Source organism: Oikopleura dioica, chromosome PAR, assembly GCF_907165135.1.
Source record: "Oikopleura dioica chromosome PAR, OKI2018_I68_1.0, whole genome shotgun sequence".
NCBI classification, from domain to species: domain Eukaryota; kingdom Metazoa; phylum Chordata; class Appendicularia; order Copelata; family Oikopleuridae; genus Oikopleura; species Oikopleura dioica.
In genome coordinates this window covers 13,463,074-13,479,334 of record NC_137293.1, presented here as the reverse complement: position 1 = coordinate 13,479,334, position 16,261 = coordinate 13,463,074, and the positions used below count along the sequence as shown (strand labels likewise).

Sequence of the window (16,261 nt, the reverse complement as noted above, 5' to 3'; positions counted from 1 at the left end):
ATAAATAAGATTAATTTGAGAATCAGGATTTGTTAGATTAGAAGAACTTTGCATGGAATTCAATGTGGTCTTTCATGAAAGAAGAAATAAAAAAGTAGGAGTGATCGTATCCCTCTTGAAGGCGATATTCGACTTCCAACTGGTCGTTTTTGAGAGCAGCGGCAACAAACTGCTCGGGCAAAAGCTGTCCTTTGATCAGAAAATCATCGACGGAGCCCTGGTCGATGAGTACCTTCAACTTTGGTCCACTGTACTTTTCTGAAAGATAGATTTTAGAAACGGTTCAAGAAGCAAGTTGAAACCTGCAAGTTTGCTCGCATCATAAGCTTCCCAAGTCGACTTGTCTTCGCCCAAGTAGCCAGAGAAAGCTTTCTGTCCCCAAGGACAGTTCATCGGCGCACAAATGGGCGAGAAAGCGCTCACTGATTGATATTTTGATGGATTCTTCATCGCGCAAATGAGCGCTCCATGACCACCCATGGAGTGCCCGGTAATTGACTGCTTCGCCATATTGGCCTTGTCGCCCAGAAGTGCCGCGCAAACAGATGGAAGCTCCTCGGTCACGTACTCGTACATTCTGTACGGCTTCCACTTTTCCTCAGTCGCGTTGACGTAAAAGCCGGCACCGGTGCCAAAGTCCCAGGAGTCGTTGTCTCCTTCGATGTCGATTCCACGTGGCGAGGTGTCTGGGCAAATGACAACTAAATATTGAGTAAACTTAAAATTACCGCGAAAAAGAGCTTACCGATTCCTTGGGCGGCCGCACTTTGCTGGAAAGATCCTTTCTGGACACAATTGGCTTCAGTACAAGTAAGTCCAGAAAGAAACCAAAGAACAGGAAATGGCCCATCGCCTGGAGGAGTATAAACTGCAAATTTCATGGAACATCCAAGGACTTTACTCTTAGATTAGCGTCAACGAAGAGAACACAAAAGAAATCGTACCTCATGTGAGTAAACCTTCTGGACTCCTCCAAAACTCTTATTTGACGAAACTTCCTGCGCCATGTTTCTCTTAAAATGCAACTCTTTGAGTATGCGGGTGGAAACAAGATACGCAAGATTTATTTGAACATAAAATATGAGTCTGTTTGTTCTGCGAAAGAAAATATTTATTTTTTCAAGAACAGTTAATTCTTTGAATATGAAGATTCAAAGTAGAATGAAGTATTTTTTATATATTTTCACGAAATCGGTGCCAAGTTGATGAAGGTTGCACAAACCCAAAGCGTTCGCGATTTTGGCGAGGGCTTTCGCTAAAAACTATTTCGGCGTTGTCTTTCTCAAACTAACAAACCTTGGGAAAGCAGAGCTGATCCAAATTTTCTCGAGGATGTTGAATCGCGTCTCGGACAAATAGAGTGGTTTCCCGCGTCTGATTTTGAAGTCTTCCTCTTCGTATTTATCGAGGTAAATGGAGCCCCAACGTCGAAGGATCATGTTGTTTCTGATGATCATAATGGAGACATCGAAGAGAACGAAGAAGATTCCGTTCCCAGCGGAGCATTTATCAATATGAGATCTAAACAACTCAATGGCGAAATGGTTCTCTACATTATTTTTACTTGATAGGGGAAATGTGGCCAGCCTCATGACAGGGGTTATCAGCTTGGCTTCGATTATCATGCTCGTTATAACAAATTAACTCGCCACAGACAAGACAAATGACGCTCTTCTTTGGTAGTTTTCCACAGGCTTGACAAGGCGTTTTCAAACATGAATTGAGTAGATCACGGAATAGTTCTAAATCTTCATGAAGAAAATGTTGAGTATTTTATTATTACTTGGAGGTTTTAGCAATTGGGGCTTGTTGAAGAAGACGGGCTTTAGAAGAACGGCGGCAGAATTAGAAAGAAAACTCTTTTTATTGTTATTCTTTCCGGGAGGGAGTTTTTTGGTGTTGAGATTAGCAGCGTGTAAGTAATTTCTAAAAAGATTGAAGAATTTAATCCAAGACGAACTTACTGAAGCAGATTTTGAATAAAAGGTACTGGCTCGAAGAAGAGGTCGACTAGGTCAAATTTAGCCTCCGTTAGTTCGTTGATAGCATCATTATTCGCGAGTTCTGGTATTATTCCTAAGAAATAATATGAAACGAAGTTAAAACATTGTCTGTTTTACCAATGTAGCTGCAGAGACTGAAAACATCATGCTTTGTGCTCCACTTGAGATCAGGCTCGATACTGTGTGAGTATGGAAACACGTGGTGACACAGCAAAGCCGACATTTTTATGAAAGGCGTCATATACTGCTGAATTTTTTCCAAAAGCGCACTTTTTGTAAGAACTGATGAAGAAATGTATTCTCCGAGGGCATTGACTCCAAAAGCAGCTTCTTCGTCGCGGATGATCGACGCTATGGTTGAGAAAATAACCTTTGTTTTTGGAGGCAAATCTGAGGACAAATCGGATGGAGAAAAGAGATTGTGCTCGAGAATGATCTTGACGCAGGCTTGAACATAAGAGAGTTTGAAGAGAGCCTTGACAAATGTCTGGAAAAGCGTTTGAGACATCGATTTCATTGAAATTGCGAAAAGAAGCAGCAACCTTTTTGGATCCATAATCAGAATAGGCGTATAAATAGGCGTGTCGTAATTGAAAGTTAGATCAATTTGCATGTTGTTATGAAGAAGTTGGAATATGAGATTGACATGTCGAGAATATTTTTCAAATTCAAGAGGCATTTTAGATCGTGAGTTTTCAATAAGTTCTCGAAGAGGAGTCCTATGATTGTTTGACGCATCAGACTCTATACTTAGAATATCCAGTTCGAGCATATCTTGAAAGGCGGAAAGAGAATGACCCATCAGATTTGATCCAGTAAATGTCTTCCCATGTTGTCGCAGGGAGCGCAAAATTGAATAGTATAATAAAAAGTCTTGTTCTTGGGAATTGTGATGTGGAATGACGTCGCTGGTTCGAACTAATGACATTTTTCGTCTGGATGTCGAACACTCAAGCCGTAGATTGAAAAGTCCTTTCCAGTCGGTAAAAGAACTGAATATAAGCAACGGCACATGGGACAGGCGTAATTATGGTCGAAAACGACTAAGTCCGTACTTTCGGGCGGCTTTGATGAGTTTGTCCTGTGGCATTTAATATGGATATAATGACCGCATGTTTTGAGAACTGTTTTTGCATTGTGCTGGATGTCTTCGTGGTCGGCGTCTCTGACAAAAACATCAGCCGACTGTGCATTATTGATGTTGTCCATTGATGCTACATATGGCTCCTCCATACGATCATCAATGCCCAGAGACTCCTTTCTTCTTCCTCCCCCAAAACACTTCCATGCTGTTTGCTGGCACACATTCACTTGCATATTTTCTCTGTAACGATTGAAGAGCTCCAGTTTATTGTCTTGACCGGTTGTTTGATAATGGCTGATTTTCGTTCTGTGAACGTAGCACATAAGAGCGAGGTTGTCACCACCTTGGCGGCAAATGCAACAGATTGGACTGTCAACGTCTGATGTTTCCATTGCGATTTCTCGTATGGGTTTTTAATAAATCTAAAATCGGAAATATTTCTAAATGGTGAACCCATTCCTTCGAGGTCTGCCTTATTTTCAGTGCTGAATGCGGCAGATTTCTTCTTCATCTTCTCAAGAGCTCGTTTACGCGCTTCTTGGGCCATCAGCTTTTTGTTCGCAACTTTAGTACCACTATCTTTATTATTTTTCGCCCTCCTTTTTTCCTCATTAGCTTCGTATTGCGCCCGTACAGCATTGATTTTAGTTTGACAAGTAGCAGATTTATTCGAAAATTTAAGGATTATTCGTTTGATGAGATTAAGCATGTCAGAGTCAGCGCTTCCATTGAAGCCCTCGTTGTCATCTTCCTTTTTGTAGTTTTTGTGATAACAGAGCTTTACCAAAAGGTCGAGCATGCAACCCTTTCCTTCGATCTCTTGCATCGAGTTTGTCATAATGCAGTCAGAGGAATAAAGACTCCAACCAGATTCAGGGTCCGTATCTTTGACGTTTCCATAGTCAGACGTGTCAATCGCCCAGTCGAGAATAATCAAGCAATATGCTACCATACTGGATCGGAAACACTCTTCATCTTGAATATGATGCCAAAAAGTCAGAAAGCAGATGGAATGAAGCAACGATGATTTAAGAACGTCGTAGAGTCCTCTGTACATGTCTGAAAGTTTTGGCAGCGGACGATAGTTCAGACCAATAAGTCTATTTACGTCTTTTTCAGTTCTTTTTCCTCGGAGTTTGAGGTAGTGTTTTTGTCTACATCGCATGAGATCTTCGACCAGCACGCACCGATGGAGGGTAAAGATCGGGTCATATTTTGCCCAGCCAGCATCTGATAAACTGTAAGAGCCTTCTCCAAGATCCTTTGGTTTGTTGAACGTCGCTACCCGATCAAGCACTTCGTCAAGGTCGGAACTTTTCAGCTTGAAGTTGCTCACGTCGTATTCTTGAACATCCGATAGCCCAGGGATTTGATCAGCGAGGTCTGAATGACCTCGATCTCTTGCCGCTAAAACACAGATAACTTCCTTCTCCAGTTGTTCAATGGGAGTTATCTCCGTTGTGAACTTTTCAACTCCAATAGTCGTCAGAATTGTTATCATCGCCGATTCGAGCAAAGAAGCAATTTTAGACTCGTCCAGTGTAGTATCACTGCATATATCATCGATTGCCTCATCAATTTCGTCTGATTTTATCATCTTCCACACTCTCAGACGTTCAAAAAGCTGCTGAACCAGCAGATTCGGTGGTAAATAAGCCCAGACAAGTTGTACAAGATGCAAGTCAAGATCGAAAGTCGTCCCTGAGAACGAAGCTGATCGATAGACATGGACAAGAGAACGGGTGTTGTCGCCATTTCGAACCCAGACACGAGCCCGTACCTCATGCATCCCCGCAATTGTATGCTGCGCAGTATGCAAGAATGATTCCAGCTGATCTCTTTCGAAACTGAAGAATTCTTTCCATCCCAATCCGGGCAAAGACTTCCGAAGGTGGTAAATTATCGCACTCATCTGCCTTGGAAGCGAGATACTAAACGTAATCGTATCTGGGTCAACTTTTCCAGAACTTTTGCTAACGAAAAAATCGCGATAAGCCCTCATCAAGCATTTCCATGTACTGGTGACAGTGTTTTTCCACCGCGGCTCGTTTTCAAAGTGTTCTTTTCCAGTAAGCATCGAAATTATCCCGCTAAGAGGAACTGCTGATCCTTCTTTCTCCAGATAAAATGAAACATAAAAGAGTCGATCATACGAAATGTGATCGCCAATGGCCCGTGACTGAACATCCATCCCAGTGAACCAATTAATGATTCGAAGATATTCGTAGTAAAGATTGGAGGATTCTACCAGTTTTCTTGCTACAGAAGGATGATGAAGGCAGTTGTTCAAATCGGAAATAATGGGCCAGTAAACAGTTTGCTGAACAATCTCATGTCTACAATCGACGACTTTTCTCTTGTCGATTCCAGCTTTCAATGTTTGACGAAACAAAAGTCCAAGCGATTGTATGAAGACCTCGAGCAAGCTTCGTTCTTTAATCATACGCATAACTAGTGCTTCGTTAGAAAGAAGTTGGACGGAGATGTGAACAATTCTATTAGCCAAAGAATCAGGCTCGTTGGAAATAGTCAACGATTTCGCAGTGAATACATAGTTCTTGACAAAACAACCAGTTAGTTGCTCTTTATACGCATCATTGGGTAGAAGATGCAGGAGGAAATTATTGAGCGTATCTGGAAAATGCATGCGAGATAACCAGAAAGCGAATTCTTCCAATACAGTGGAACTTGAACTGAGATCGAATCTGAGAGCAGCTGTGCATTTTTCATCATCTTCATGGACGTAATTGTTCAACGCTCGTAGTTTTTCATAAACGTAGTCTCTTGTTCTTCTGAAGATTTCCTGGTTCTCATGATTCATTTCTGGTCGTTCGCAGCTTTCGAAATCGGCCAGCGATTGGAATAAAACTGAAACGACGACATCTTGCAGGGTTGTTCCGATTTGAATGAGTTGAATTAAGAAATCGACTAGTAAGCTGAATCCTGCATTGAATTCGGGCTCTCTGTTGAAGTGAACTTGTCTCAAGTCGTTTTCAATTTCGTTCCTGTGACCATGTGCCTCGCCTATCCTTCTGAGTAGCTCCGCACCCCGTTCATTCGCATTCTCTTCTGTTGGATCAATGAACTCATCTGTATCCAATATGTCCGTATCCATTTCTTCGACCTCGGGAGATTCCGCATCCATGAGCCCGGCAGCGACTAGTTCTAGCGGCACAATATCATCTGGTCGTTCAGCGGTTCCCCCTTCCGGCGGGGGAGATTGAACGGTTATTTCATCACCCGGCATTGGTTCATCCTGCCCGAATTCAGTAGGAAGCGGACTCTCGGTCATTCTTTCTACATCTTCAGGAGGCGGCGGAACTGGAATGTCTTGAGGGCTGTTGGGAGTTCGAGTTGAACTAGTTGTGCTCCTGGAACGCTCTTCTTTTTCCAGACGATCTTTTAAGAATGCTTCGATTTGTTCCCTCTTGTTGTCTTGAAACTTGACTCGCAGTTCATGCAGTAGTCGATAGACAATTGAAGATATAATTGGCGTACAAGGCTCCAGCGCTTCAGCGGGCGGATTCGGAGCAACAATGACTTTTGAAACATGTTTCGGGCAAACTCCCTAGATTATGAATTATGTTTGAACATTGTTAGTAGCTGTACCTTTTCACACATAACGTTGGTATCGCCACAGTCACATGCTCCCCCAGCACCTGACTTGAACATGTTGAAATCGTGGCCCTCGTGGTCTCCCGCCTCAAAACAAGGCGCGCAGAGCGACATGCACGAGTTAAAGGCACACGTTCGACACCTGTAAGCGATATACTCTGAGCCCCATATTTTGCCACATGACGTCGCGCCGCTATTGTGATAGCTTTTCATTTTGTCCTGCCATCTTTCAAAGGATTGATCGCCGCCTATGTTTCGTTTGAGAACCTCGATAGTTTGCGCATCGATGTTCCGAGTGGGATCGAGTGCCGAGGCGATCTCCTGGCCGATAGCCTTGTAGCGTTCGCCGAACGAGTGGATCGGTTTCCGATGGACATTCACCATTTTTCATAAAATCATTCTGGACAAGAAAAATTGGATGAAAACGAAGATGGTTCTATTTTTTGTGGGATCGTGTTATCATTAGAATAAATAGACTTGATTTTTTTCGATAAATGAATCAGAGAAGTTAACTGAAGATATCCGAATAAAAATAAAAGGAGCTCAGAGGCAGCTGCTGGCAGAAATATGGAAACAAAACTTGCACTTTTATCAACAGATGAAATCGTAATCAGTAGCGACACGAGGATCGGGAATCGAACGCTCGATGCTTCCACGCCAAACCTTCGCGATTTCCTTCCCGTAGATTTTCTCGAACGAAGGGAGCGCCGCAAATCGCTGGCATATTTGTTCCCGTATGTCTGTGAATCCTGGGCCGGACCAGATTTGGTTGAAGTTGTTGACGCCTTTGTAGAATTCGAGCGAATCGTTGTGTTTTGCCGTCGCGAGAATCGTTTTCAAAGCGCGCTCCCGAGTCTTTTTCGATGGATCGTCCGCGTTTACAACCAACTTATGAGCATAAGAAACAGGAAACCAAAAGGCGAAGCAATCTTGTGTGAGAAGAGAGTTGTCAAGAATTGCCCGGAGACAGTCCATGATCAGGTCTTGCATTTTGTCCACAGATGAATTTTTATCAATGACGCGCATAAGCGATGTATCGTTACGGAGACGATCCTCGATTTCAGGCCGTTCGGTCATCAGCAGAGTGCAGGTCTGTAAGAAAAAGGATTCATCCCCACAACTTTTTTTTTTGGTAAAAAATGATTTATCAGACTAATTCTTTTTTTTTTGAGAGATTTTTCACCAATTTTCCTTCTTGCGAGTTGCTCAAAATACCAAACTGGCAATTTGTCGCCCGAGTTGACGTAATATCTCGTGTAGAGTTTCAGAAATCCGCCATAAACCAGCATCGTGTATCCAGCTTCCTCATATTCTTTCTGGTAATCGCGGAGAATCGGAATACACGTTCCAACAATTATGTACGGTAAGCTTCCCATCATTTCTTTGAAGGGGTTCAATTATATGACGGCAACTCATTTTACTGAAAAGAAACCAAATCGAATCCGAAAGAACCTGCCCTAGACAACTTAGAATCGCAAGAACATCCCTGGAGAATAAGTGGATCGCATCGAGGATCGTATCTCTAGCGAACTTCTGAGTTTCTTCGTAGTTCGCTGCAAGTTCGATAGTTCTCATGATATGAATCGCATTATCCTTGGCATTAATGACCAATTCGTTCAAATCCCTTTCTGAAGGCGCTTTGTAACTTTTTAGCGCCTTGCAAGCCTGAACTCCAACATCGGTAAAAAGCAGCTTCATAAGCGTTTTTCTGCATCCTTCTGTGCGCATTCCGTCGAATGTTTCGCAAATTAAAAAACGGAAATGCTTGGCGGAAAGGCCGTTTTGGTACATTTTCTGCATTTCTCCGGTCGCTCGGATTTTATCAGCAGGGGAAAGGTGCTGGAATGCTTCAAAACAGAGTCGACGACAGGGCTCCTGGATTTCGTCGTCTGGGTTGTCGATTGCTCGCATTACCGCACAGACGGCTATTATTTGGCTTTGGAAAATGCCATTCTTATAGCTACTTTAAAAATCGTAAAAACTACTGTATTTTTCTAGGGAAGAATGATAATTCTTCATAACCCTTAAAAGCCCTTTTCCTTCCAATTTGATATATTTAATCGCAAGCTCGTTTCCCCTTCTTACTTCAAATTCAGCCGAGCTAACAAGTGCTATCAACGATTTCTTATCCAGCTCGGAAAGCGTCTCCCAGTCAACATCGAAATTTGGCCTCATTCCTTCCGTCATTTTTCAAAATCGAAATTTTTCTTCTCTGAAAGAAACTTTCTTATTCAGAATATCTTTCGAGCAGGTTCTAGCAAAATCTTTTGTATTTTGATGACAAAGGGAGAAATCAGAATCTGACTCAGAAGTTTCCTAAACAATTAATGATGCAAACCATGATTAGTTTCAAAATTAATTTGTTTTATGAGCAATAAAATGAAAAAAAAACGAAGAATGAAAATATTCATTTTCCTTTTTTGGGAATCGAACTTGTCTTTCGCATATTTGCGCAAATACGGCATGGAAAAAGACAGTCAAATACACTCTCCTTGGGACAGGTCAATAATCTATTCTCGTGATAAGTCTGCTCTCTCTTGGGAAAATGGAAAATCATCAAAAATCGATACGAGACTTCTGAACTGAATAGCTCGAAATAGACTTGAATCTACCCGTTCTCGAAATTATTTCATTTAGATTTCTGTCTGTAAGACAGTTGATGCAGTCTTTCACTGAAGGATTCTTACGTTAGGCAGACGCTGGCGATCCTGTGAATGGAAAAGATTTATCAAGGATGCTTCCTTCGAGCCAAGAAAATGACCTTTTCAAAATTCACATTTTCGTGTTTTCGGCAACAGAAAGATGTCGACCCTGGCCACCTTTCGCGAAAATTTTCGCCATTATCTCAAGCTGACTAAGTATTGTCTTTACGGATGGTTGGCCACGTCGCCGGCAAACTGGCAATTTTCCAGGAAATTGTCCCTAAAGAAACATCTTTCCAGTGCCAAAAAACCAATAAAAAAAGTCAAATTCGTTGAATATAAGAAAGAAGTCACAGCTTTGAAAATAAAAAAAAAAGTTGAACAAAGAACGCGAATAACCTTGGTTTCGAAAACAACCAGCCACGCCCCAAAATCGTTGGATTTTTAAATGAAGTTTGAAAAATTATTAATTTCTGATGAAAAATTGAGATTTACAGTCAGCTGCTCTGAAGTTGCTATGAATTCACACAATCACTTTCGGATCGATGGTCGACGACTTTTCTGGATGCTGCGAGACAGTCCCGATTTGCGTGGGCGGGTGGCGCCAAGTCGCGCGCTGATTGGCGGAGGCCCCTGGAGAAACGGATAAAGAGGAGCGCTCCGCCCGAGTCGGATTCACTTTGTGTTTTGCTCGACGCGACGCAACCGAAAAAACCAAAAACCGAGAAATGCAAATTTTCGTTAAGACCCTCACGGGCAAGACCATCACCCTCGAAGTCGAGGCTTCCGATACCATCGAAAACGTCAAGGCGAAGATCCAGGTTAGTTCTGCATTGTTTTGATAAAGGAGCAATCATTTTATATACCTTACTTCATAGGTCACAAAATATTATAAAGTGATAGCTATAAATTGTTTTGTAAGAAGACATTCAGATCATAATCAATAATGAAACAACGTAAATTTGTGCGAAATGCAACTTTCTTACAGTCAGTTTCGTTCTGACTCTTTCATAGTTGACCGAGATTGAAATTTAATGAATTCTCGGCTGAAACGCATCGATAGATCGTTAATTTTGAAAGGCCCTTTTGAAAGACGCTTATTTGTATTCTGTCGAGTCATGAATTCAATTTCAAAACCGCCCTATTCTTCCTACAAATCAATAATCCACCACTTCCCCGATACTTTCACAGTGCTCCTCGCAATATAAACAATTCGTATCTAGAACGACATTTTTTGGTATTTTCGAACTCGAAAGGTCAATGCATTAAATTGTTGTTTTAGGACAAGGAGGGAATTCCCCCAGACCAGCAGCGACTCATCTTTGCTGGCAAGCAGCTTGAAGACGGCCGAACCCTTTCTGATTACAACATCCAGAAGGAATCGACCCTCCATCTCGTTCTCCGACTCCGAGGTGGTATGCAGATCTTCGTCAAGACCCTCACCGGCAAGACCATCACTCTTGAGGTCGAAGCCTCTGACACCATCGAGAACGTCAAGGCCAAGATCCAGGACAAGGAAGGTATCCCACCAGACCAGCAGCGATTGATCTTCGCCGGCAAGCAGCTCGAGGATGGCCGAACCCTCTCCGACTACAACATCCAAAAGGAGTCCACCCTTCATCTCGTCCTGCGACTCCGAGGTGGTATGCAGATCTTCGTTAAAACTTTGACGGGAAAAACCATCACCCTCGAAGTTGAAGCTTCTGATACCATCGAGAACGTTAAAGCGAAGATCCAGGTAAATATCGATCTTTCAAAAAATAGACCTGTTCTCTTTGGATCAATAATTGAAACCCGTTTTTAACTCATCCCTTTAGGACAAGGAAGGTATTCCCCCAGACCAGCAGCGACTTATCTTCGCCGGTAAGCAGCTCGAGGACGGCCGAACCCTCTCCGACTACAACATTCAAAAGGAATCCACTCTCCATCTTGTCCTCCGACTTCGAGGTGGTATGCAAATCTTCGTCAAGACATTGACTGGAAAGACCATTACCCTCGAAGTCGAAGCTTCTGACACTATTGAAAATGTCAAAGCTAAGATCCAGGTAAGCCCGAAATCAACGAGGAGTCATTTCCCTTGTTACGTAATCGCAGATAATCACTGTATTCTCGTAGGACAAGGAGGGCATTCCCCCAGACCAGCAGCGACTCATCTTCGCTGGTAAGCAACTTGAAGATGGCCGAACCCTCTCCGACTACAACATCCAGAAGGAGTCTACTTTGCATCTCGTCTTGCGTCTCCGAGGTGGTATGCAGATTTTCGTCAAGACCTTGACTGGCAAGACCATCACCCTCGAGGTCGAAGCCTCCGACACCATCGAAAATGTCAAGGCGAAAATCCAGGACAAGGAAGGTATTCCACCAGACCAGCAGCGACTCATCTTCGCTGGCAAGCAGCTCGAAGATGGTCGCACCTTGTCCGACTACAACATCCAGAAGGAGTCTACCCTCCACTTGGTTCTCCGTCTCCGTGGTGGTATGCAGATCTTTGTGAAAACATTGACCGGCAAGACCATCACCCTCGAGGTCGAGGCCTCTGACACCATTGAAAATGTCAAAGCCAAGATCCAAGACAAAGAAGGCATCCCTCCAGACCAGCAGCGTCTCATCTTTGCTGGCAAGCAGCTCGAGGATGGCCGCACTCTCTCAGATTACAACATTCAGAAAGAGTCGACCCTCCATCTCGTCCTCCGACTCCGTGGTGGTATGCAAATCTTTGTCAAGACCCTCACCGGCAAAACCATCACCCTCGAGGTCGAGGCCTCCGACACCATTGAGAACGTGAAGGCCAAGATCCAAGATAAGGAAGGCATTCCCCCAGACCAGCAGCGTCTCATCTTCGCCGGCAAGCAGCTCGAAGATGGGCGCACTCTTTCGGACTACAATATCCAGAAGGAGTCCACTCTCCACCTCGTCCTTCGACTCCGTGGTGGACAATAACTGGCTTCGCTCGTTTTACATGTATTGAAACACATTTCTGCCCTGTTATTCCCCATTCTGCAATACCACGTTTCGTTGTTTCTTCTTTCAAATTGAAAAAATCATAGTTCCAATAGTCGCCCAAGGTGGCTACTGTGTCTCAAGTTTTATTAATAAATATTTCGGCTCATTCTAATCTTCCGTGTTATTCTCGTTTATTTCACTCCTAGATCTGTGGTCACAGCTGGTTACTGATTGCAATAAGTTAAGACAATGGCAGAAGTCGGTTTAATCGGGCTCTTCCCGGAGCTCACGATTGGTGATCAGTCCAAGCGAGTCAAAGCCGCCACAGGCCTCTGTACCGGTCTCGCAGGTAGCTCTCTAGTTTTAGTAAGGTTCCTCCTTACCCTTTCTTAGGCGCTTCGGAGAACGAAAAAGTCGCTCATGATGTCAAATATTCATTTGAGCGTTTGATAAAAGGTCTTTCTGCCAATAAAGGCTGGTCTCGACCTGGATTTTGTCTTGGCCTTACAGCCATCCTCTCAGAGGTGCCAGAAATCGACACCGCTGAGGTCATCGAATTTATGAGAACGACACTGGCTGATAAAACTGATCCTGACAACTTCAAAGGCCTCGCCCTTGGCCGATGCTTTTGTATGGCAGCTATTATCAAATCTGGTCGAGCTACAGGCGAACATAGACTCGAAGTTCTCAGTCAGCTGTTTAAAATCCTCGTCAAACGACCATATCTTCGCCAGCTCGTATGTCAAGTTATTGTTGAGCTGATTGAAACGGCAGAAAATATGGAGGAGTTCTCTTCCGAAATTGCTGAGCATCTAACAAGAGTTGGACCAGATCTTACCACGAATGCAGATCTCGCTTATGTTCTATTCAAGATTCAAAAACGCTCGCTTATAACGCCAGACGACTTCCGTGTCTTTTGGGGCTCAAAAGAAATCATGCCGGAAGACAAGCCAAAGAAAGCATTCGAAAAGCTCAAGGTGATTCTCCATGGAGCGACCTCCAGACATCCAAAGACCCATCCAATTATCAAATTAATTTGCGACGAGGCACTCGCTTCATCCTCGTTCGCTGACTTCTGGGATCATTACGAAAAAGAATCACAAAAACTACCGTGGGAGAAGAAATACGTAACGATGGAATTGTTGAATTACGCCGTGATTTCTACCAAATCGACCGAGCAACTAGTGCCGCTTTTGTCCGGGGAAGCGTGCAGACTAGCCCGCAATTCGCTTATTCACTCAGAACGATTCCTGTTTCACCAGGCTGAAGCTTTTGTGAAAACTATTGGCGACCTTGTCAAATCCTCAGACGCCGAGAAGCAGCGAGTTATTTTCATGAGCCTCCTCAAATTCACCCCTCTAACAAAACAATTCTGCATGGCTGTTATCAAAAATTTATCGTCCAAGAACCACATCTGGTTCGCAAAGTGGTTCGTTAATGCCTTCAACAAGGGCAAAGATGACATGTTCGAGATTGATCTTGGGGACCCGTCTGCAATGCGCAAGTGGCTGGTGCAAAATCTCAATATATTCATCAAGACATCGCTCGATCATGAGTCTCTTTGGTACATTGTCCGCACATTGATTGTGATCGCCTTCTTCAATGTCGGGAAACTATCGAAAAAGTGCGATATTCCTGAACTAAAGGCCTCCCGAGAAGATTTCAAGCCAGACGAGCTTCGGGAAGCTACACAAGTTTTGATAAACGCTGTTGTTTCTGGCGCTGACCACGGCTTGTCAATGAAAGCAGTCGACTTTATGGATAAGTTGATGAAGCAAAAGGGAGTCTCAACTAATTTGGAATTGTCCGAAGCTACAGAAGACACCTGGAAGACCATGATTGAGCTAAAGTCTGTGATTCAGAAGCACAAGTACAGCAAAGTCCTCTCGTCCCTCACCTGTGAGTGTGCGCTTTCTATCTTTGTGGAGAACAGGGAGGATAATGTAATCATGCTCAACGATCTGATGGAGTTGATCAAAAACGATCAAGTCGACGAAGAAGCAATCGTTGAGATTCTGTTGAGTCTGCTTGTTTCCGAGTCGGGCAAAAACAGAACGATGGTTCTTGGCTGCTTCCGCCAACTGATGAATAACTGCAGTTTGTCCGCGCTTCAGCTAGTCGCAGACGCTATCAATCCTGCCACCAGCGCTTTGGAAGTTGAAGACGAGAATGAAGACTCCGAGGACGACGACGGAGTTGAAGACATGTCGGAGGAGAGTAGTCAAGAAAAGGCCGAGTCGAGTAGCCAAGAGAAGGAGTCAGACAGCGAAAGCGAAGGTGAAGACGAAGAAGAAGAGGATGACTTGGAGAGCGACGATGAAGGTGTTTCGTCTGCTTCCGATGTTGACGAAGAAGAGGAAGACCAGATCAACCACCTGAGGTAACCTTTTGTCCTTTTAAATTTTTTATCAGTTGCTTAAGGTCACGGTTAAAAGCAGCAATGGGCGATGCTGCTGCCTCCGAAGATGACTCCGAAGATGAAGACGAGATGACAGACGAGCAGATGATGGCTATGGACGACGCCATCGGGGCAGCCTTCAAGTCAATGACATCGAAGAAGCGTGACGCTGCCGCAATTCAGCTTCAAAAGCGCAACTTTACCCTTCGAGTGATGGACCTCGCCGACGCCTATCTAACCAGAAATAGTGGCGAGGAGAAGTCTCTCGTCTTCATGACCCCTCTTCTCAATTGCGCAAAAACTAGAACGCCATCTGAGATCTCAAAGAAAGCAACAAAACTCCTCACATCTAATTTCTGTAACTCAAAGAAGAAAATCTGCAAAACGTACGATCAAGAAGCTGTCCTCGACATCTTAGATCGCCTCGCCTCCGATATCAAAACCTACAATGGAATCGAGTACGTTTCTCTCGTGCAAAACGTCATCTTCTTCGTTTTTAAATGCCTGAGAGAGCGTTTCAACAACTGCGAAGAAGAGCTAACGAAATGCTTGCAGACAATGATCGACGGCCACTTCGCGAAGAAAACGACACACACGCCACTGAAGTTCCTTCAGGATGTCACGGAACGATTCCCAGAACTCATTCGATTGATGATCCCTCTGACGAAGAAGTACTTCACCGATGCTCCGAATGTTTACAAAAAGGCGTCTGCCATCGAGCTAGTCACGAAAGCATATGCATCAGGTTGTCTTTTCCGGCAAATATTTCGATAAATCGATTTTTAGCGACTGGTGAGATTCTTGAAACTATCACAGAGACGATCTCAGACATCGTGGCTAAATCTGAAGGCTCCAAACACGAACTGAAGGTATGATTTGCTTCCAAACCTTGGTTTGACAACGTTTAAAGGCCGAGAGACAGATCGATCTCGTAGCAGAGCTCCTGAAAGTGATGAACAAACGCTCTGAGAAATTCAAGGAAGTGACGAACATCCGAGACAATGTTCTTCAAGTTCTTGAGATCGAGGAGATCAAGTCAGTGAAGGGATTCGGCAAAGTTAGGACGCAAGTCGATATGTTCGTCGCGAAGATTGATCCTAGGTTCGTTTGCGTTATTCGGAGCGTCGTCTTATTGCGTTTTTAGCTTTACGGAAAAGACGAAAGCAGAAAAGATCGCAGAGAAGAAGAAACAGACAGAGGCTAGAATTCAGAATAAAATCGCGAGAGATGAAGCTCGAAAGGCCAAGTTCGAAGCTATCAAAAAGGAGAAGATGGAAAAGGTAACTCAAAACGAGAAATCGCCAGAGTCAAATAGAGATTCTAGGGTGAGTGGGTCGAGAAGAAAGAATGGAAGCAGAAAGAAAAAAAGAGAAAGAGGCATTTCAGAGTCAAATGAAAAGCCTGCGAAGAAGAAGAAGAAATTCTATAAGCCGAATGCATAAACGAATGTCAATAAACTCCCCTAATTCTATTGTGAAATGAATGTTTTCAATCAACCGGTTGATCTTCTAAGGACCAGTCTAATCAGGTTCCATAAGTTTTCTTGACCCACTTTTGAATTTAGGCGTTTTAATTA

The 16,261-nt window shown here is 43.6% G+C and overlaps 4 protein-coding genes across 6 annotated transcripts in view; 2 read left to right on the top strand and 2 right to left on the bottom strand.

Moving 5' to 3' along the window:
* Positions 1–21: 21 nt before the first annotated feature.
* LOC145701962 (uncharacterized) lies at positions 22–2,931 on the bottom strand. Its single transcript, XM_081779175.1, has 9 exons — positions 2,121–2,931; positions 1,965–2,076; positions 1,784–1,926; positions 1,565–1,742; positions 1,297–1,521; positions 945–1,095; positions 746–902; positions 303–701; positions 22–258 (listed from the first exon to the last, which is right to left on the bottom strand). Exons 1-9 carry the CDS (start codon positions 2,929–2,931, stop codon positions 38–40), a joined length of 2,397 nt encoding a protein of 798 aa, XP_081635301.1. The 3' UTR covers positions 22–37.
* A 379-nt stretch (positions 2,932–3,310) lies between these two features.
* The window catches only part of LOC145703912 (E3 ubiquitin-protein ligase ubr3-like), a 40,164-nt gene continuing 27,213 nt past the window's right edge, over positions 3,311–16,261 (bottom strand). The window contains exons 2-3 of the mRNA XM_081781309.1: positions 6,697–7,102; positions 3,311–6,655 (exon numbers count right to left, since the gene is read on the bottom strand). Coding sequence (XP_081637435.1) covers positions 3,311–6,655; positions 6,697–7,086 — 3,735 coding nt within the window. The 5' untranslated portion in view covers positions 7,087–7,102. The remainder of the gene's footprint in view (positions 6,656–6,696; positions 7,103–16,261) is intronic.
* Positions 9,998–12,459, top strand: LOC145703917 (polyubiquitin). Of its 3 annotated transcripts, none has more exons than XM_081781329.1 (4): positions 9,998–10,165; positions 10,627–10,864; positions 11,172–11,389; positions 11,460–12,459. In XM_081781329.1, exons 1-4 carry the CDS (start codon positions 10,073–10,075, stop codon positions 12,282–12,284), a joined length of 1,374 nt encoding a protein of 457 aa, XP_081637455.1. In that variant the 5' UTR covers positions 9,998–10,072; the 3' UTR covers positions 12,285–12,459. The 3 variants fall into 3 exon arrangements, with proteins under 3 accessions (XP_081637455.1, XP_081637452.1, XP_081637453.1); XM_081781326.1 differs by having other exon boundaries at positions 10,627–11,082; positions 11,162–11,389; XM_081781327.1 differs by lacking the exon at positions 11,172–11,389 and having other exon boundaries at positions 10,627–11,082.
* On the top strand, positions 12,487–16,170 carry LOC145703913 (myb-binding protein 1A-like protein). The gene is made up of 7 exons (XM_081781316.1): positions 12,487–12,636; positions 12,681–14,667; positions 14,709–15,430; positions 15,472–15,554; positions 15,596–15,786; positions 15,830–15,965; positions 16,010–16,170. Exons 1-7 carry the CDS (start codon positions 12,537–12,539, stop codon positions 16,079–16,081), a joined length of 3,291 nt encoding a protein of 1,096 aa, XP_081637442.1. The 5' UTR covers positions 12,487–12,536; the 3' UTR covers positions 16,082–16,170.